Below are 22,574 nucleotides of genomic sequence, written 5' to 3'. Positions count from 1 at the left end.
ACATTGATCTCCATAAAACTGTATTCTTACAAGTTGTTCATATATTCAGATATCATAGTTCTCATGTTTAAACAGTAGTTGGCTAAAGTATCAATATCTCTCTCTTTATCTGTTTTTATGGCGGCGGCAGCACTGTTGTGTTAAGGCAGGATTTGGACACGCGGACAGGGAGCAAGGGAAAAATAGGAATTTATTGAGTGGATAATGAAGGAAAAGGGGAGGAGGGAGATATGGATTGAAGTGCAGAAAGCCTGAGGGGGTCGAGGCTCGTGGATAGATGACTAATGGCTGTGGACGGGGGTAGGCTGATGACTCCAGGTATGCAGGAAACTCATAGCTGGGAAGTCCTGGGAATAACAGGTGAGGCACGAGGCACTGAGGTGGAGAGCAGCTCAGAGAAAAGCTGAAGTGCACAGTGCTCAGGTGGTCTGAGTACAGCGTTGAAGGCATGTGGTGGTAGAGGCGCAGATGAAACTAGGTGGTGATGGCTGTGGACTAGAGGCTCGAGGCATGCGGGGGCAAGAGGCTAGGCGGCATGGTGGCAGAGACACTGGAGCTGGAGATTGGTTTAGGAGAACTCACTGAGGGAAAGACAAAGGAAAGACTCCAGAGATTTTGTACTGGTAATCTACACAAGAGAAACAAAAAGAAAAGAAAAAGAAACAGCCAACTCTACCACTAGACAGCAGAAACAATCTGGCAATGAGTTCTTTGCAGTCCAGCCTTTATGCTGTGCTTGATTGTGATGAGTCCCAGCTGTGCTGGAGCCAGCTCCCAAGTCACACTGTGGAAACACATGAAACAAAGCCCCACACCTCTCCACAGTACACAAGAAACTGCCAAAACTTCCCAAACCACTACAAGTACATTTCAAACAAGTTGAGACAGGAGCAACTTAAGACTGGGAAAGTTGTGAAATGCTCCAAAAACACCTGTTTGGGTCATTCCACAGGTAAACAGGTTGATTGGTAACAGGTGATAGTATCATGATTGGGTATGAAAGGGGCATCCTGGAAAGGCTCAGTCACTCACAGGCATGGAAATTCACCACTTTGTGAACACATGATTGGATAAAGGAGATTACTACATGGGCTCAAGAACACTTTATGAAACCTGTGAACACAGGTAAATTATTTAATTCTGTTTTTTTATGTTTTACACAGCATCCCAGCTTTTTGTGCTCGGGGTTATAAGTGTAGTGAAGAAAATTTTGAATTTTTGCAGGAGTTATACTTTATTTTTTAAGTAGCATAACATGAAAATACTCGTGTAAAATACAAGAACCGCAAAAACTCTCTTTAATCCTGTGCTCGAGTAACTTGTAAATGAATGCTTAGAAAATGTAAATTGCACCACAGTCTTCACAGTTTGAGACCTACATGAGATACAAATAACGACCTGTGTATTAAACACAAGTTGAATTTTTTACAATGTGATTTTAAACAAGTCTACTTTGGTATGAATTGTCACATAATAATACAATTTAATCCCACCCTTGATATGAAGTATAAAGACTGTGTGACAAAAACCAAATCACAGGGATCTGTTGACCCAGACACCGTTCACTTGACATTACATCACCGGAGACTGCCCATGGCTGCTCTCACAGTCAGTGTTCCACCTTTCTTAATTAGCTTTTCCCTGTTAGTCTGTCAGTTGAATATATTAAATATTTATGAAGGGATTTGGGGTGAATCTGCTGGACAGATAGGCCTGAGGCCAGGGCCCAGTTGATGAGGTTTCACTGGTGATCTGGATCTGACATTTTGAGCGTTAAGACTCTTTTTACTTCTGTAGCCGTGACTCTGACACAGAATGAGACAGAAACCTGATTCAGAATCTCTTGGGAATATCTGCAGAAATTAAAACCTCAAGTGGCAGAAGGTTGTTCAGCCAGGTTTGACTGCAGCCCATGACTAGGTCTGCACATCCAGGCTGCTTTTAGATCATTAGACACACTTGAACTCAGTAAACCATGAGTCGCGGCTATGGAGTAATGAATGCAGTTCAGAAACCCTCATCAACAACATTGACACACCGGTTCCTGCCATCTGTAAAGAATACGTGTCTGGGAGCTGATGTCACGTCTCTGGAGTGAACGTTATTAATATCCATACAACCCATGTAACGTGACGCCAGCAGAGCGATGGGTCCCACTCAGGTTGACTGCTGGTGATTTCATGAATGAGATTCTGCGACACTTTAAACCCTGAGACTGTGATTGGCAGTGAGGCCACCTCCCAAGAAAAGAAAGCTCTCAGATGTCATGTGGGGTGGTTATATTTATTTTCTCAAGTCATTTACAGTACAAAATAGACCTCCAGGTAACAAAATAGCCACGACTATATTGAAAACAACAATGCAATCAATATGTAAAGCAACAAGCTGATAAACACTGTGCAATATAGAAGCTTGTGAAACTATGATAAAGTTAATGAAGTAAGTTCAGAAATAATGAAAAGTCGTGTTCTGAATCAGACAACATTCATTATGTACCATTGCAATCAATGGGAATTTAACTTCAAACCGATATTCATTTAAATAGACAGCGACGACACTTGCAGTCCAGTGGCACATTGTTATATTAGTGTATGTTAAAATGCAGAAATAACATTGGTCAGGCATTGCTTATCAAGGTTCTGTTTAATAACAGATGTTCAAGAAAAGATTTCAATACAGTTCTGAAATTTAGCAGACTGGAGAAACCAGGAGTCATATTGCTCTTTCCGGCAACCTAGATCAAATGCAATCTAAATGCATGCAATGGCTACACCACCTTTGAACCAAGAGGTACTGAATATGATCAGCAATGCGAGCATTTGTTCGTATAACGTCACCATAAATAAACATTTACACAGCATATAATCTGGCTATCAAATATACGATGCTCTTCCAAAATAGAATAAACTTTCTACAAAGCTAGTACAAATGGATTTAAGAAATACCTCTCCCATAGTACTATATGTCACATCTATTTACACGAAATACAAAGTAACTGATTGAACATAAATTATATATTGTGCTTCTATATGTTTTCTAGCATGCTTTTCAGTTCTAAAACATTTTCACAGAAAAAAAAAAACATTTCACAGATGTAAACAATAATCGGAGTCCTTCCACATATACATATATTTATTGTAATTGATGCTTAAACAAACTGCAATTTTCTCACACCTTTCTATTTACATATTTTGGAACCATAACAATCTAAAATGCCCTCACAACCAACAATCCCTGATTTTTTCACTTTAGTGGCATCAGCGGTTTAATCAAGGTGTGACTGGATGTCCTGCCTGGGTGCGATCACCAACCCTGTGATCACCATAAATCTAAATAACAAAACCAAACCATTTAAATCCTTCTGCAGTGGAAAAGAAAGTTTATTCCTCCATATTGAAATCAGTGGAGTTTAAATGTTAGAAGACATCATAATATAGCTTAATGATCATAGAATTTGCTCCCAAACTTGCTGAGTATCTTAAAACTGCAGCAAACCACACTGCACGTGTTAGCAGTGCAGCTGTGGTCGAAGGGTTTCACATGTTCAAAGTGACTGGCTTTCTGGCATCATGCTTAACTGATAATTAAAGGGTAAGGAGCCTGTCAGGTTTCAGAGTCAGACACAAGACAGTTGTGAGGCAGGAAGTAACAGAGCCGGGAGCAAAGCACAAATCCAAAAAACACAGTGAAGTAGAGCTGGTTTCAGCCATGAGGGGTGATGTCTGGTTAAACATCAGCCACATGCACCGAGCTAACAGGGACAGGAGCTTAGTGAGTGATAGTTACGGAGATTTTGTGACATTTAATCCAGTTTCGCAGTATGCAGCATCTAGTATTTTGGGAAAAGCAATTAATATAATTAATAGTGAACTTATTAAGAGACGCAAACTGCTCTTTTTGTTTTATTTTAAGGGCATATTTCAGGGATTTCAGTGCACTAAATGTCCAGACTCCATGTACGTCATTATTATCAAAGACAACTATGAACAATATTCAAACAAACAAATAAATAAATAATGGTTAAATAAATCGAAAACCAGTTGGTGCACATTAATAATCAAAACAGTCTTTTTATCACATTTCTAGCTAAAGGAGGGAAAAACAACACAGACACGGAGGAGGAATGACACAGCACGAGCAAACATTTAGTGGAGTGAGATCATGTCCTCATGTGGGCTCTCTGCAGGTCAACTCATCATCACAGCCGTCTCCAATCTCAGATGAGCCTGAGCGCATCGTTCTCAGCCTCCGTGTAGTACCTTCTCGTTTAGAGGCCAAATATTTCCACACATTTTCTACTACGCAGCTGTCAGCTCTATCAGGTGTTGAGAACTCCAGTTCAGTCTATAGACATTGGCAGGAGAGAACGAGGGCTGGTCTGAAGCAGACGTCCGTCCCTGTGCAGTTGTTGCCCATCCGGTCAACATCGGACTAGAGCTCTCAACAAGCTAGTCATCATTAGCAGCACAGCTGTGGCTGCCGTGATAGTCAAAATGGAGTTCCAACCTACCTCACTCCCCTGAGGGAAGACAGGAAAAGAGTGGCGTTAAGAGTCAGTAGAGGCTCTCAGTCAGCCATAGATAAACCATTTGGAAGATAGGCTTCTTCGCTGTCTCACAGAGAGTTAGAAGAGAGGTTTGTTACTGCCCTCATGTCTGTGCATGAAGTATGGAGCTGGAACCAGGGACACCATTAGCTTAGCATAAAAGCTGGAGCTAGGATAAAAGCTAGCCTAGTTCCATCCAAGATTCCTAAATACAACATACTCCTGCAAAGCTGATTAACATGTTGCATCTTGTTTGTTTAACCTGCACACAAATAGAAACATAAAAACAACAATTTGTGGTTTCAGGGTCGTTCCATGCTGTTACTATTTCTTGACGAGCAACAGTTAATCTGTCCGCCCACCACTTAACTGCTTCCTGCGGGTTGTGGTGACAATGAAGACGAGAGGTTGCAGCGCTTTGACAGCAAGTTGTTGTGTACAGATTAAACAAATAAGATACGATATGTAAATTACAGGGACTCAGATGGGCTGGTAGGAATATTTTGGAATTTTAGACAGAGGTACGCTAGCTGTTTCCCCCTGTTTTCAGTCTTTATGCTAAGCTAAGCTAACGTCTCCTGGCTGCAGTCATATTTAAAGCACAGAAATGAGAGTGGTATCAGTCTTTTCATCTAACTCTTGGCAAGAAAACAAACAAGCATGTTTCCCAAAATGTTGAACTATTCCTTTAAATAACTTATTCAGTACCATACAAGGAAATATTTTGTTATAATTTGCCAAACTGCCCACTCGCCCCTTGTCCACCTTCCATAAATGCTTAGTGTCATTATCTACCCTCACTCCCTGGAGATTTTTCCAGTGGGTTTAGACCCTCCCATAACAACCACCACTCTAAATGAATCTTGAGCAATGATTTATATTAAAAGGTCAGTTCACCCAAATAGCACAATAACATATTTTCTCACTTACCTCTTGCAGTATCGAGCCATGCAGACACAACGCACAGGTTAGAAACCGTGTTCTGATTATTCTGGGCAATCCACAGAAAACACTGACAACTGTTTCTGTGAATTATCAAGAATAAACAACAACCCCTACATTCAAACAAACAGATATCTTAAGGCCAACACGAGATAAGGTATGTGAGAAGCCGTGTTTTTATGTTATTTGGGTGAACTGACTCTCATATCTGTGTGTAAGAACCATATGTGGCATTAGGCATCACATAGAGATAAGCTCCTCCCATACCTTGCCCTCTGGGACGCCAGCTCCGACAACCAGCACCAGACCACAGCCACTATTACAATCATTCCTATGAAGGGGATGGAGAGAACAGGGTGCTCAGACGGATGGATGAATCTCTGAGGAGGGAACAAAAACAAACACAAGGACCATGGGGATGAAGGGAATGAATGAATGGATGGACTGAGGAGGCAAAATAAGAAAAACACAGATAAAAACGGTGTGACGACAGCACAAATGGACCACTACGGCAAATCATTAAATTAAAAGTGAGACATGGTCTATGGCTGTGATATAAAGGGGGAAGGTGGTGATGGAGTGATTTGCATTTCCCGTTATACAAAGCAATGCATAACTGCGTGGTGACATACGCATCGACTCAATGTGAGTATGTGTGAGCAGCCCCGTGTGGCATTTATTGGCTGCATGTGATGTTATGGTGACAAAAAAAGAAACACATACAGCATGAGCGTTGTGACTAGCACATGGTGATATTTTTGTCTCTCTATCCTCATTTTATAGCTCACTCGCTTTGCTAAATTTGTTGTCATACAGGCTGAGAGGTCATGGACATTCAGAGAACAAGGACAGCATCAGAGACAGGCACGGGTAGACAGTTTGACACAACGCAGAGACATCTCATCACGGCTGTTGTAGACAAAACACAGAGTTTTAGTCCTGTTTGCTCCTAACTACAGAAAACAAGCAGGACCATGTTGGTGTTCACGACACAGCACTCTGCATTGCTTCCAACCGATTTCCAAAACAAGGCTCCAAAGTTTTTATTGTGTTTTTTTTTTCAGCTTCTTTTCTGATTTTTGGATGCACATTTCCTTTCAGTGAAAATCAACTTGCAGAACATTGAGTCTGTCTTCGTGAGGTAATGCAGCTGAAACCACAGATTGTCCATGGGTGGGCGCGTTCAAGTGCCACACTGCTGCGTTCACAAGCTAACTGTGTTGCCAAAAAGTCAAACCCAGAGGACAAACAATGAGCAAAGGGACGGTGAATTTTGGTGCCTGCAGGTCCTTGTGTTAAGAAGGCTGTTGCTCAACTTAAAGAGTTTTGGATGTTGCAGTTTCCCACTTGAAAACAGAAAAGCAATAATAGTTTAATTGTGATAAAAGAAAACAGGGAAAGCTGTTAATTGTTCCATTGTTGCAAATCATTTTTCATTTCTCTGCAAGTTGACTCTCAAACAGCACATTATTAAAATGCACAGATAGTCTTAAAGTAGGAAAAAGCATTAAAAATCTAAAGGTCATTTAATAACTTTTCCTCTGCTGAACAATATCTGCACTGGATTCAGTAATAAAATAAGCATCTTTTGCTTGGTGGTGAACGCCTTTTTGCAGATTTTGTGTTTTTGTCCAACAACAGTATTAAAGCATTGCTGTCACAGACACAGTGGGGGGAAAGCTTCCCCAGCCCAAAGCACACAATAAATACTGATATGGGCTGACAGGCCAGGTCAGTTCATATCAAACATATATCGCTACAGTATGAGACACATAAAAAGTGGGCTCAACAGACACAGGATACAGTAGGTGTGAGGTGAGGTGTGTTATGTGTTAGTTGACAGTGTGCAAGGACAAAACGTTTCTTTAATCAAGAAGAAATCAAGGCTGGAGGTTCCTCAAAGCTAGAATAAGTTCATTCATTTCACAATAAATGAGCTGAGAACAGCCTGTTTTACAGAACCTCAAGTCAACAGTGCAAAGCAAAGCTAGCCACACAATTTAAATATCTTAAAGACTGCCATCATTAACCATTTAAAGCTGAATATTTCAGTCAGTTTCCCTTCTTCTGATACCAACGGTACACCACCATGTTATTCACGTCTGCCCCTCACCTGAGCGCCCTCTGACAGCTTCTCCAGCTCTGCCTTGCAGCGCAGCAGCTCCTCCTCCAGCTCCGCTCTCTCCCTCTGGCTGCTGTCATACAGTACCTGCAGCTCCTGCAGCTCCATCTTCAGACCGTCACACTGGAGGACACAGAAGGCAAAATCTCAGACTTTTGCTTATTGGATTTAGTGAAAACAGTTTTAGCGTATTTGATTGAAATCATCACACCTAAAATCATAGAAGAAGTCGCTCATAATGCTTGACCTATACTCCTAATCAACCCACAAGGCACTGCTTCGACATGAAGGCATCATACCTCTCTCTGAACCTGTGAGGCCTTCTCCTCCGCCTGTTTGAGCTGGTCCCTCAGGGAGAAGATCTCCGCGATGCCTCCGTTCCAGCCGGTCGGTGTCATGGGCTTCCCGTCAAATGAAATATTCTTCTGGATGGAGGCGTCCACCAGGCGACAGTTCTCAGACTGGGCCATGGTCATGTAGCTCTCTGTCATGACCTCATCTGAGCCGCTCTCCATCTCTTTCCCCTCCGTGCCCTCTGCTGTGTCCTCCTCCTTCAGCGACAGGTACACACTGGAGCTGGAAGAAAAGGATAGAACGGTGAAGACTACAACATACTTTCAGAAATATCTGAAAGCTCAAAAACGGGCTTCAATTACTGTGATCAAAGGCCGGAAATGGCTGCAATGCTATTTTATGTGATAATCAGAGAGCTAGTTTGCATTTTTCTGCTCTGTCTTGCCAAATGCACAATGCAGAGATTTCATTATGTTGTCTGATAACTGTTATTTGTGTTTCTGCTGCAGACATGCCACCAAATGTATCTATCCAGCCTTGTAATAGGAAAAAACGGATTACTTTCATTTTTTTTTTTTACCATCAGTTAATTATATAGTCTAGAAAATGTCAGAGGAAATGAAAAAGACCTATCACAGTTTCTCATTTGTGTGTTCTGTCTGACCAACAGCCCAAAACCGAAACTGATTTTTTTTTAAATTACCTTCAAAAACATGCAACAAATCACATTTAAGAAGCTGGAGCTGGAGAACGTTCAGCGTTTTTGCTCCATAAATTCAATCTGCTTAATATTTTTAAATTGTTGTTGCAAAATACCATCGCAGGGTCCATTGAGTAGCTGTTTTAGTCATCCTGCTGTTGTTACTTCACGACTCTAAAACCGCACGAGTCTCACAAAGTTTCACAGAAACCAAATCAGTGCACATCATTAAAAAACATCTTAAAACTCATTTTTTAATGTGGCTTTTCCTTGATTTTACAACCATTACTGTGTGGGTTATTTCTCCCTGTTGTATATGTTGTCTTCTCTGTCTCCTCTATCTCCATTTTCCCCCTTTTCTTCCTCCTGTAAAGCACTGTGTAACTTCTGTTTCAAGTTGCTCTATAAATAAAGTTTGCTTTCGATGCATCATGGGCTCTTCCTCAGCAGATGGAGTATGCCCAGTTCTCCATCTGCTGAGGAAGAGACTGTGATGCCTTCAAAAATTTCAGAGCAGCTGCTAAAAAGATCTTGTTTGCAGATTGTTTTCAAGCTCAGGACTGAACTTTCAGTCTCACAATTGTTGTCGATTAATTCTCTGTCAATCCGCTAATCAATTAATAAAGTTTTACTGCTGTGATGAAACAGATGGCCCGTCGTCTCTAAATGAGACGTGACGTGAATTGGCTGTGAGCAGGGGGTAGTATTCCAGAGGGTCTTCCCTCCGGCTGATCCAGTGGGCACAGCTGATGAGTGAGCAGCCATTGACCTCTCACCATGTCCTCTGTCTCTGCAGCAGCTGCAGCCTCTCAGAGAGACGTCTGTTGTCCTCCTTCAGGGTCTGACACTCCTCCTTCAGCATACGGCACTCCTCCTTCAGCAGGTCCACGTCACCTGACAGAACAGCGAAGGTCAGAAATGAAGATTTATTTCTATCATTGTCATTGTTAAGGGAATGCAGATAAATGAATTTTAAAAAGTAGCTTGAGGCTTTAACATCATCATATTACATATAGAATATATTAAAGGAATAATTTGACATTTATGAAATATTGGCTTTGTTGCTGTGAGGTAGGTGAGAGGCTTGACACCACTCTCATATCTATAGCAGTCAACTGGTTAGCTTAGCATAAAGAGTGAAAACAGGGGGAAACAGCTAGCCTGGCTTTGTCCAGTGGCTACAAAATCTACCACACACCTGTGAAGGAACCTAAAATGTCAAACTATTCTTTTAAGATGAAAGCCACTTGCATATAAAATACATTTTGGGGGATGTTTTCATGAAGGACTATAACAATGACATACAATATTAACTCCCGTCCCTCAGTCCCACCCCAGGCTCAGCTGCAGAGCCCAGCCATGACATCATGTGTTCAAAGTGTGTGTCCCTCCCCCTCATGACTTCATGCTCCTGCTATCCTAAGTGCAGACACACATCTGCACACACACACACACACACACACACACACACACACACACACACACACACACACACACCACTCCCCTTGCAACACTCAGCAGTCACATTTGTAATTTGTAATATTTATTAAACCCCACAAATGATTTATGTGCCTGACTGCGGGATGCTAACACGATGTGAGATTGGAACAAGAACATCATGCTTTGTTTTCATAATATCAGCCACAAAGACGGATCATGGGCTATTTGTGCAAGTTGGGAGTTGGATAAATTCCACAGTACAAGCAGAGACAGTGGGATTGTGTCTTTTAGTGTGTCCTTCTCACTGGTGGCTGTTTACTGGAGGTGTGAAGATGAGGTGCAAAAAAAAGACGTATTGTATTTTAGCTTTGATACACTGTAAGTAAAACAAAGTTGTAAGAGAGGAGAAGGTATGCGTGTAAACACCACCTCTGTTCTTCATCCCTCTTCTCTTACATCTATCTGTACCTCCCCATGTTTTTCGCTTGTTACTGCCCTGCTCCTCGCCCCTCACCCTCTCTCCTCTCGGCCTCCCTGCGCTGGCTCTTCATGCTGATCTCGGCCCTCAGCGTGGTGATCTCCAGCTCGTACTCCTGCGTCTCCTCGCTGAGGCGCTGCAGTTCGGCCCGCCGGCGACACAGCTCCTCCTGCAGCGAGGCGATGTCGTTCTCCCTTTCTGCCGCCGCCTCCTCTGCCGCCTGCTGGAGCAGGAGCACCTCCTCCTGGGCCACACGCAGCTCCTCCTGGGCCTCGGCCAGCTCGCTCTCTTTCTCCTCCTCCAGGCTGTCCATCTCCTCCTGCACAGAACGCAGCTGGGCTGTGGGGAGAGGAGGAGGAGGAGGAGGAGGAGGAGAAATTTTCTTTATGGGGGCTGTGTGGGTGAGACTGCAGTATGAGTATAGGTGTATGTGTGTGTATATACGTGTGTATATATGATCTCACCTGAAGTTTTGTAACAGTGGCGCCGCATGTGTTTGTGTGTGTGGGTGGTGTGTTCTTGCACGTGCATGTGCCTGTGTGTGTGTGTGTGTGTGTGTGTGTGTGTGTGTGTGTGTGTGTGTGTAGGTGTGTCTGTGTGTGCACACGCTGTATGTGTGGGAACCATTTGAGAGAGGAGCTGATGTAACTGACGGTAACAGTAACTGTTTTCAGGGTCAGAGTCGGATTATTAGTATCTTCAGGAAAGGAAAATCCTCTCAACTTCACATAATAACAACCAGAAGTACAATGATACAAGGAAACGGTAATAAAACCGGTAATAACTTGGTTAAACAGTTCAAATAGAATTCTTGAACTAATGCATGGAACAGTTTGGCATTTCCCCAACTAACAAAGATAAAACATTGCCGCTCTACCAAAATGTAATAAAAATCAGTCTCAAAAGAGTAAATAAATACCCTCAAAGCAATAAGCCAAATTACATAGAATACAAGTTACATCCTAATATACATATATAGCACCGTCTGTCTGAGATATTCAGAATATAAATCAAGAATAATCAAGGAAATTAAAGAAGAGCAAATAAGGTGATTGATGGACTAGTCTCTCTTATTTTCTGGGGTTTATCGAGGTGCAAAACTTCTTTGCTGAGTGTTTTATTTTGTTGGTACCTTGTAGATTCTGAATCTGTCGAGTGAAGGTTTCAGCCTGATGGGCACTGGCCAGACGCTCATCCTCCAGCAGACCTGGTGGAGAGGTGAGGAGAGGAGTGGGGAGGAGTGGGGAGTGGGCAGACAGATAAGAGGAAAATGTCACTTCAGCAGGCCAATAGAAAGATGACAACTTGATAAGCTGTTCAACCTTGAGGCATGACTGAATGACTGCAGTTTTGTGTGTCTGCCTGTGCGTTAATACAAGACCACCAGTATATTAGATTTCTGAGTGTGGTGATTTATAAATTTTATTTTTATTTTGTACATTTTTAAAATGTAAATCTCTCTCTGTCTCCCTTGCAGTGGCATTTAATGTCACTGTCAGTCAGTCAGTCAGTCTCCACTTTCACTGAAACATCTCAGCATAGGTTGCCATGAAATTTGGGACATTATTCACGGTCCCCAGAGGATGAAGTCTTCTGATCTTTTTTGCTCCCTGATTTTTCCTCTTGTGTCATCACGAGATTCACCAATTAGCTGCAGACTTGTGACATTCACATTACTGAAAAATGGCAAATGTTAACATGCTAATATGCTCACATGAACATGATAAACATTATACCTGCCTAACATGAGCATGTGAGCATTGTAATCATACTGTACTAGCATGCTAACATTAGCATTTAACTTATATACAGCCTCACAGAGCTGCTAGCATGACCTTTTAGTCTTTTAGTTTCGTTTCCTGCTTATATCATATTACAAACAGTCTATAAGTGGTGAGCGTACTAAGGTAAAACTTTATTGATCCCACACCAGGGAAATTCAGTAGTATGATTAGAAACTTGTATTACTAATCAGTGAAAATCATAGATCCTCTTGATCTGTACCTGCACCTTACATCATTCTCTGACAATGTCCTCTCAGGACCCCCACCACCACCCCCCCCCCAACAGCTGCCAGCAGCCAGCAGCTGACTGTTCCCAGTGGGAGTTGACCAATAGTGATTCCTCAGTGTGGTCTCGGACACCCAGTCTGGAAGTTTCCCTCAGCAAGCACTCAGATGTCTGAGGAATGCCTCTACTGCTGCCAGACAAACAACTGAGCTCACCACGCCATGTCTTTTAGAACGACACACAGTCATATACACACACTCATAAATACACACACACACACACACACACACACACACACACACTGAGCTCACTGCAGCCCCATACCCAAGGCCTTACTCACTGCTAGTGTCCCTGAAAGTTAAGCTCATCATTTCTAAGGTATGATGTGATGCTCCATTTAGCGCTTATGAGGAGCTGACCGTGTCAGTGGCTGCATATAAACATTTATGCTTCTCCATGTTCTGCTTGATTTTGATGAACGGGGGATGTCTGTGGTGGAAAGTTAAGCTGTCCAGGTAGAGGACAGGAGTTTCCTTCTGTGGTTGTGTGGGAAGAATTGAAAAACAGTTGCTGAGATGCAAATTGCATTTTCTTTTTAATTTTATTTTATTGTAATAACAATTAAGGTTGAGATCTCCCAAGCAGGAATCCATTCTCATCTTTCAACATAATAAATTTGACTGATAGAGAGGGAAGACTCCAGATGGCAAAAGAGGTGTGAGTGGTGTTTAACTTTCCTTTGTCTTATTTAAACGTGTTATTTGACAACCTGGATCTTATTCTCAGATTTTGTCCACGTTGTTTATTGGTGTAGATGACATTTAACCCACCAACTCAATGGCAGAGATTTGGCACTTTGGCACATTGATTTGCAATAACTCTTTACATGCAGATTGAAAATGGTGACAAATGCAAATTGCACATACATTTACGAGCCAGACAGTGATGCATAGCATGCCATAACCACTTTTTGGTCGTCTAGCCAATGACTTGACTGCCTTATTTATGCAAGCTCACCAATTTGCTGACATTAGTGTGAGCTGTGATTTCCATTTATCTTGTTTTTATGCTGGGGAAATAGCAGCAGCTAGCACAAGAAGATGGTTAACGTCGGCAAAATAAAATAACAAGCTAAACACTGAGCAGAGTGCATTGCCCCTGTACTATTGAAGGAGATTCCAGTTGTGGCTAATTGCATTAAAACTGCTATGTAGTTTACTGCAAGAGCAACAGATATTTCCAGGGGATTACTTTCAGTTTGATTCAATTAGTGTTTGATATGATTTCTTTTGAAGTTTTGGGGATTTTTGCCAAAATCTGCGTTACATAAATCTCTATATCTGAGGATGGTGAGTAAATTGTTGTCATGGCTCATAGTCATAAGGGACAACAATATGAGAATAAGGTTGACAAATTCCCTTTAAATGCAGAAAATTGTGTCCGGGGGGGACAGGATTTGGGTTATGTGGAGGATGTTTGTATTCATTTTCATAGATCTTTATTTCAGGTCAGATGTCTGTTAGTAAATACTAAATAAAAGATTGTGAGAAAGGAAGATTAATGATTAAAAGCATTTAATAATGAATAAACACCACAAGATGTCTCGGTGGAGGTCTCACCTTGCAGCTCATGGAAGCTCTCCTGGTGTTTGTTGGAGGTCTCTCTGGCATCATCCAGCTCCAGCAGCAGCTGCAGCACCTGGGCCCTCAGCTCCTCCAGCTCCTGCTCCTCCGTCAGCGGCTCCTGCTCCTTCCTCCTCTTCTCCTCCCCTTCGCCTTCCTCCTCCTTCAGCTTCTTCTCTTCCCCCTCCTCCTCCTGAGCTCTCTCCTGGTCCATCTCCTCCTTCTCATTGTTCTCCTCCAGGACGCCTCTCTCCTTTGCTGTTATCTCGTTGTCCATGGTGGGGCTGCACTCTGCTTTCAGATCACACGGGTCATCTGATGGAGAGATGACAGCGATATTAGAAAGGGATGCCTGATTGGGAGAGAGAGGGAGACAGAGAGAGATTTACAGGTGACATGCCCCTCTGTCATCCCAAATTCAGTCATGCTTTGAATGCAGCATGGATTGTGTTTTCTCTTGAATCAACAGCACCATCTGGTGATTAGAGTGGCATTGACTCTTCTGCACACCAACCTCTATTTCACTCATGTGCCTTAATTTAACACACTTATTTAAATCATGACAACACTCTTTTGAGATTAGAGCTGAGATTTTAATAGAAAGGAAACAAGAGATCCAATAATTTTGGGGAAAATGCATCAGATTTTCTGCCTATAAATGGCTAGCCTGTCAAAGTTTTGATACTGTGCAGTTGTTAACCAAGGCAGCACTCATATAAAATACATATTGATGACAATTGATTACAATTTTATGACACACGAAACAGCTTTGTTTCACACGTTCCTCTATCTGCACGGTGATTTCTAACCAGTAGGTGGAGTGAGTTAGCTGACACAATGCGGAGAGGGAAGGGGGGAGGTGGGTCTGTATGCTGAAGCAATCACTATGACTCACCACTCAACAATGCACCTCAAAGTTCACAATAACACAAGCTAGCACTCATAGTAAGAGAGATATGACAAAAACACACACGTTTTTCTCTTATTACAGTGCCATTACATTTGTTCTCCTGCTTCCTGTAGACAGCCTGGGCTGGGTCAGGAGCTGTTGTTAATGTGAGCCTGTAAAGTCCAATGAGACAATGTGGGGATATACTAATAAACTAGAGCTGACATCATCAACAGCTGTCGCCCGCTAGAGCTGCAAAGACAAATGCAGAGCGGGTCAGAAAACTAGAAAGGAGGGCATCATTGACGCCACAACAACGAGATGGTAAACTCCCATTTGACTAGGTAGAAAGGTCTGTTCCCATTAGTCAGATGAGCTTTTCCATGAGGCAGGAAAGGTCACAGCTGAATGGAGATTATATTCAGTGTTAGTTTGTTCTTATGTCTGGTTAAAAGGTAAAAAAAAAAAAAAGCCTCAGTTACTGTCTGGCCCCCAAAAATTCTGCTTACGTCTCACACATTGACCTGCTATCAGCTCTCTCTTATTTCTCAATAACAAGTCAAGTGAAGTCCATCTGAGAAAAAAACTGACATGTAGCATCACACATTCGTGTTCCAGTGGTCTCCGAGTGCCTCAGAATTGCTGTTTGTACTCGGGAAGCAGAACGAGGACTGAGGAGCGGAATAATGTCTGATGTGAGACAGAACTGAGAGATGTGATGAGAAAAAAGGTGCAGCGGGGGACAGAGTAAAGCATTAACTAAAGATCTACCTAATTAAGAGTGATGCTCACCGGTGTAATCTCGGCTCAGGGGATGCTTCCCTTTCTTGTGGTAATTATTTCTCCGCCGTGTTGTTCACCTCACCAGATGCAACTATTTCCATCACAACCGAGCACATGCAACATACTTTTTGTCGTAAGTGTATGACATTAGCAGCCGGCTGCACCCTAAGTCCTTCCTGTCTCATAATAATGTTCATTTAAACAATGCAGCCCCTGAGAGGGAAGTGAGAGGTTTCATGAGCGCTGGGCTATTTTGTCATTAAACTTTGATGCTGCTGTAATGAGTTAGTCATAAAGAAGAGCGCTAGAGCCGGGTGGCAGGGAGAGAGCTGGAGCTGCTTGTATAGCCAGCGGCAGCAAAAGGCCATCAAGAGACAAAAGGCTTCCCACTGAATATCACTCACATCCAAATCCTCCAGGATGCCCAGCTCAGGGTGCAATAACTCGGAAAGCTTCAGCTCATGTGATCTGTGCTGTATTTTATTTAAAGGGTTTTGTAGATGTTGCATTCAGACTGTCCACAAATGGACACAAACTACAACTGAAAGTGTGAAAATATGTCAAGAATGAGGCATTGTGCACACTTCTAACATGCTTAGGATATCCACTAATACTCGACAGACGTGACAGGCAAGAAAACCCTTCCCACCTTCCTTTGATGGCATCTTTGCAAAAGGAATTAACCTCTATCTTATCAGAATACCTCCCAACATCCTGTAACTCAACAAAGCCACCTGACAGAGTCACCCCTGCTGACCAGTGTTCCCAGTCCCAGTTCCCAAGTCAATCATGTCTCTCCTTACAGAAGCTTTATCACCTCACCTTGTGAGTGAATGTCAAACATATTGTGCAGCAGAATCAGCTGCAGTGACACCTGTGATCACTCCACTGCATTCTTGGCACAGTGCTGGTCTTTAGTCACGCAGGGATTGCATTAGACATGGATGCTGCATGCACAGAAGAGCAGGGACGGGCAGGAGAGTCATCTCAGGAGCAGTGTTACAGCTCCAGGGAGAGGATGGCTTTATCTAGCCACAGCACATTCCTTCGTAATCACGTTGCAGCAAAACACATTGAAAATGTCACTGCAAACATTGAGCTTTCGAAAAGAGACAACAAGCAGGCTGAGTGTTCTTTGTCTGCGTCTCGGCATAGCTGTCTGAGATTAAATTTAAACATTAATGTAGCAACACAAGGCCTTTGTTTTGCTTTTGATTTGGTGTTCAGTGATGGAGTGAGGACTGTAATGGAATTTGCACTTTGCAAAATTGAAGAGCAGAGTGAGGATTTTAGCAAACAGAGGCATGCTGGGAGAGCTGCTTTAACCTGGCACCACAGGAAAGTATGATTCTGCTGTGAGAGTTATTTGTGTGTTTAATATGCAGCAGAAACTGAAGTCCAGTCTTACGGTGTGATGGAGCAGATAACAATATACAGAAGGCATGTCTGCATAAGGAGTATTTTACCTTAACACATTTTTTACAATCTTGATCTTCATTTTTCATAATGCTTCATGTAATCAGGTGCAACTTGACTTGAAATGCGGTAGTTTTCAAGGGAAATTCACCTTCTTCTCGCTGCGACTGCTAGTTAAATATCTCATTTTACGGTATTTAGGATAACATCTGCAGTCAAATCAGCTGTGAAAAAAGAAATGACGGCTCCCTGAAACAGGAGGCCGTCTGCGGGTGTAGTGTGATGGTCGCCTTGTGATGAACCAAGCTGAAAATGGGACAGAGCAGAGTGGTGGTGCTGGAGTTGCTGGTGGCAGTGTTAATAGTTTGAGTGTGTGTGCAGCATTTTTGTGTTTGAACTTTTGATTCGGCGTCTTAAGTGTATAAGAAAAGTGCATGAATTTATACTGTGAGTGAACATCTCTGTGTGCTCATACTTGTACCTGTGTGTGTATATACACCTTGTGTGCATGCAATCTTGTGTATGATTGTGCACATATACAAACACACAAGTGTTAGGTATCTGTATGTATGCCATGGATCTCTGCAGCTGTGTAGGAGGCCATGCATAATGTACACCACCCCCTCCTACCCCAGCTTTGAAGCCAGCCCAGTACTGATGCTGTAGCTTTTCCCCTGCACTGGCACACTTCCTCAGCAACACATAACACAGAGCAGGGAGGGGGAGTCGAAAAAGGCGGAGAGACCATGTGAGAGCAAGAGACGAAAAGAGGAGAAGACAACAAGAGAGGTGGAAGGAAGGAGAGTACTCCAGCTGCTCCCTTCCTCATGAAAGTAACAGGAGGCAGGTGAAGCCGTACACAAGTTTATCTCCATGGTGACCTCTGCACACCATATGGAAAGTCACCTTGGTAATAAAGCTGTGTTTTTGCCCACAGTTCTGCTTACCATGGAAACATTTCTCACCACTATTTGCTTTGCCCCACAGAAAAGCCCAAGTGATCTTATCAGGTCTCCATGAGGCCCACATAGTGAGGACTTCAAACTGCGTGAGACTCAGCAGCTTGAGATGAGGAGAGAGCTACACGGGGCGAAGGGCTCGTGAGGTTAATGTGAGTTTATCTCCTCGACTCTGTGTGCTTTGAGCCTGAAAACTCCAGGCAACGTGAGGAACAACAGAGGCAGCAGAGGACAAGAAAAGAAACAGGAACCACAAGCACCCAAGAGTTGGACTGACTTAATGAGCCGCTCTGTTATTTAAATGGAAAATCCATGTTTGCACTTTCAAAGGGAAATAAGAGAAAGTGGGTCAATGGAATAGAGACGCGTTGCAGAATGTGCAATAATTTGGCCTCATTAGATGAGCATGCACAAATACTGTGTCAGTGTGTACATACTGTAGGTAAGTGATTCAGGGAATATGTTTTTTATAGCATTTTGTGGCTATGTGGTGGTGCAGTGTGTGTACATGCACTTGTTGTGTAGCTATTCCATTAAGGGATATGAATAGTGACAGATAACAAAGCATGAAAACAAGTGATGCGGTAATAATCCATTTGATCACAAATCAGCGCCTCCCACCTGAAAGCAATCTCTCTGGAAGGTTTTACATCCGTTAAATCACAGAGGAAACATGGGATACCACAGCTCACCACCTAGCTGCCAAATTCAAAAAGGATAAAGAACCAGTGGGAGAGAGCGGGCGTCTAATGATAGGTTGACAATGCCAAGCGTTTCTGCGAGGGAGACGAAAAGTAAGAAAAAAATCCATAGAATAAGCTGCAAGAAGGAGCCATGAGTTCATGAACCTTCTCTATTCACTCCAAAGTTTCAGGAATTTTTCCATGATGCAGCCAAGAGTGAATAAAAAAACATGTGGCACACTCATTTTTGTCAGCGCCCCACAGAGTGCCTCGAGAGCTTGTTTTAAATTGAAGCACTACAAGTCTGACTGGGGGGAATGGGGATAGGATGGTGTGGGAATACACGTCAGACTTCAGGGCTTCGGGGCTGAGAGAGAAGGAGCTGGGATACCTGAGAGTGCAAAAGCATGCAAGATTTGTTTTCATTTAGCCCCATGACTGGCCACGTTAAACACTGATGTGAGAATCTCACTTTGTTGTTTTTCTCAGAGGCCTCTGCCGCTCCCACATCTACAAAGTTTGTCTAAGGCGGCAACTTTGCTGTTTATTAGTCCCGGAGAGCTGAGAAAATCCTGTTTGCGCACCCTTGGGAAGCATCACTGCTGATGTGAATTTCACAACGAGAGGGCACAACACTGGAGAGGACAGGAGAGAAATGCTGTGTGGGCTGAGGCACTGGCAGGTGCAAAGGTTTGCGTGTCTATGCGGGCGCATGGACGTGCATGCGTGTGTGTTGGAGGGTGTGTGGGCACTGAAGAGAGCAGAGGATTGCGATTGAAAGAGGGGGAAGAGATACTGAGTGGGAAAGCAGAGAGAAGGATGGCGAGAGATATGCACGGCGACTCGTGCAAGTGGGAGGAAAAATATGGTGGCCGGTGGTTCTAAGACACATAGACAGCTTGCAAATATCAAACAAGCCTCTAATGGTGTTTTATTGATCAGAGGGAGCGTGTGTTTGTGCGAGGGCATCTGTATTCCCTGTTGGTAGATGTAGGAAGTGATGTTAGAAGTGTTCCTTCCAGTGCAGTGTGGCGTTCATTCCCAGGAGGACTGACAAAGCGTTGGAAATTGAAGCCTATAGAAAATAAGCACTGTTCAGAACAAAGCCACCTTTTGTTTTGAAGGACAAAAACGGTGGCTTGGTCTGAAGAACCCAGACTGATGTCTCGCTAGAGCTGACCTCAGCCAGGACAGAATAAATGCACTTTAATCCATTCAGATCCCCGAGTGTGTGTAATTCAAAAAGATTCGAGTTAATACTAGCCATCGCTCAATCCACTTTTCTCTCTCTGTATGTCTGTCCTTATTATGGTCAATCAGTCAGGATTCACGCTACATTAAACCAGACACTTGCCATCACTAGATGCAGAATTTCCCGCTTTAAAAGGATGCCTGAGGCTGTGATGAAAGGAAAGAGATCCCAAGAGTAAAGATAACAGGAAAAAGCTTGTTAGGGAGGAAGAATTTCTCCTGAGACAGCATGTTATGATGGTCAATACGCAGGCTTCAGCATAATAAATGTAAGAAAGCAAATTACTCACTGAGCATATAGAACAAAGTGGTTTAATAAGTCTAGAAATAACCCACCAAATACATGTTACTGAAAGTTCAATTTTTGGACAGCATGACACAGGAAAAGGAAGCCAGATTGTGGCAACCTGGCCACCGGTCAAAGGGCCGCTGACCTGTGGTTCTCTCTGAGTCCCTCCACACCAATAAACATCCGCCCAGCAGTGTCCCACACAGAGCTGCACAGTCTGCACGCCCCTTCAAAGCAAGCACAGAACACACTCTTCTTCTTTGGTGGGACACTCAAAAAACATTCCACGCATTTCTTCCCTGAACGCACACACTTACACAGTGCTGATACTGTGTGAGGCGCGAAGAGCGACGACAACAAGCTGCTGCTCGACACCAACACTGTGTGCACATTCATCTGTGAGCTGAAAACAATTCAAACGCAAAGTATAAAAAGAATTCAAAGCTGCCCAACACTGCACGACTGCACTGCATCAACTGTCAATCAGAATAACATATGCAACACAGCCTGGACTAATGACTATATTATTTCCTGGCCCTGGCTGCCAGCCATCCATTACCTGGCAGCATGTAGCCTCCATCAAATGTCCACAGCTGACAGTAATGCCCACTCGTCAGTCAGTCTGTCAGCTCGACCACAGCTCCTAATAAAGACGGGCTTCCACGATAATCCCCACACCTCCTACCACCTGACCACCTTCCTCCAGCCCCTCCGCCTCCTCACTTCACCGCCACATGCCTCACTTTAGGAGTAAACACTCTGTCTAAGCGGGGATAAAGCATGGAGCCCTCTACCTTTTCGGCCGCTCACATCTCATCTGTAAGTGCAGGGCTAAAAATAGCAGCATCCAACTGCACTGAATAGACAGACAGACACACACACACACACAGCGACAAAAACAGCTGCACAGACCTGTAGAGTCCAAAGCCTCCTCGATGAGTGGAGGTAAGCGCAGTCCATCCATAGCCCCCTAAAGCTGCAGCAAAGAGGGAGAGACAGAGAAAGAGAGTGGGCGAGAGAGGGTCAGAGGCTCCACACGCCCACCTCAGCTGCAGGGAGAGAGAGAGAGAGAGAGAGAGAGAGAGAGAGAGAGAGAGAGAGAGAGTACGGAAAGTACTGAGCGCAGTGTCAAGTGCTCGCGCGCACTCACACGCACAAGCGCGCGCGGGCGCAAACAGGGCTGTACCTCGGGAGAATTTGGGGAGGATCCGGGGAGCTGAAGGCTGAGCTCCGGAGCGTGGGAGAGATGTCGAGAGGGGAAGAGGGGAGAAGCAGAGTGGAGGGAAAGATGCTGTTTTCCAGACGGCAAGCTCCGGCTCCCGCACAGACCTCCCTCTCTCTCTCTCCCCCTCTCTCTCCCTCTCTCTCCCCCTGTCTGCTTTACACTCTGTTGACTCCTCTTGCAACTTCATCCTTATTATTTCATCTTTTTGGGCTGTTGTGATTATTATCTTTGTTATGGACAATCTACACCACAGCCCCACAGACATAACCATCAGCACACTGACATGCTCTGAGCGAGGGAACCCAGACACACTGAGACAACTAGCCACAGATACACAACAAACAGTCTCTGAATGTTTCATTCTTATTGACATCTTGGAGCTTCCCTTTGATATTATAGCATACCTTCTCAAATATTAAACAATTAAATAGCTCAATCCACCAGTATGAAAGAGTAGGCAAAATAGTAGCTCTCCAGTGAATGGTAACACATTTAGCTGCTTAAAGCTCCTATAAATATATAGAAACAAAGATTTGAATGTGTCACAATGAGTGCAAAGAGATAACTTCTGATGACAAACAGATTTCCACAAGGAGCTCAGAGGATCACAGGATCAAAAGAAAGTTTGCTTCTTGAAGCATTCCCCACTCATCTGCACTTTCCTGCACACACACACACACACACACACACACACACACACACACACACACACGCAGGCTTCCTCAAACACTCATGTATGTCCGGCCTCCATGACTTTACCTAAAATGAGATCCAGGCAGGCTCCTGCAGTGGAGGCTGACAGCTGCAACTGCAGATTACTGATCATTTCCCCTCCATTGTTCATTTCCTCCCCTCCTCTTGCTGATTCTCTCTGTGTGCCGCTAACGAACGGTGGCCTCTTACGTGATAAACAGCATATACGTAC

At 43.5% G+C, this 22,574-nt stretch overlaps 1 protein-coding gene across 1 annotated transcript; it reads right to left on the bottom strand.

Moving 5' to 3' along the window:
• Nucleotides 1-2,264: 2,264 nt before the first annotated feature.
• LOC143321797 (uncharacterized) lies at nt 2,265-21,752 on the bottom strand. The gene is made up of 9 exons (XM_076732437.1): nt 21,611-21,752; nt 21,337-21,400; nt 14,152-14,506; nt 11,655-11,729; nt 10,559-10,861; nt 9,381-9,498; nt 7,910-8,186; nt 7,602-7,733; nt 2,265-4,519 (listed from the first exon to the last, which is right to left on the bottom strand). Exons 2-9 carry the CDS (start codon nt 21,382-21,384, stop codon nt 4,421-4,423), a joined length of 1,407 nt encoding a protein of 468 aa, XP_076588552.1. The 5' UTR covers nt 21,385-21,400; nt 21,611-21,752; the 3' UTR covers nt 2,265-4,420.
• Nucleotides 21,753-22,574: the final 822 nt, after the last annotated feature.

This window comes from Chaetodon auriga, chromosome 6, assembly GCF_051107435.1.
Source record: "Chaetodon auriga isolate fChaAug3 chromosome 6, fChaAug3.hap1, whole genome shotgun sequence".
NCBI classification, from domain to species: domain Eukaryota; kingdom Metazoa; phylum Chordata; class Actinopteri; order Chaetodontiformes; family Chaetodontidae; genus Chaetodon; species Chaetodon auriga.
This window is presented reverse-complemented; position numbering and strand designations above follow the sequence as displayed.

Bases quoted from the DNA above. Each gene is read 5' to 3' on its own strand.
- LOC143321797 (XM_076732437.1), bottom strand. From the start codon at position 21,384: ATGGACTGCGCTTACCTCCACTCATCGAGGAGGCTTTGGACTCTACAG. The intron at 14,507-21,336 runs GTCTGTGCAGCT...TCTCCCAATCAG, and splicing joins GGAGGCTTTGGACTCTACAG to GCATCCCTTTCTAATATCGC. The intron at 8,187-9,380 runs GTGAGAGGTCAA...CTTTTCTTCCAG, and splicing joins CTGCAGAGACAGAGGACATG to CTCCAGTGTGTACCTGTCGC.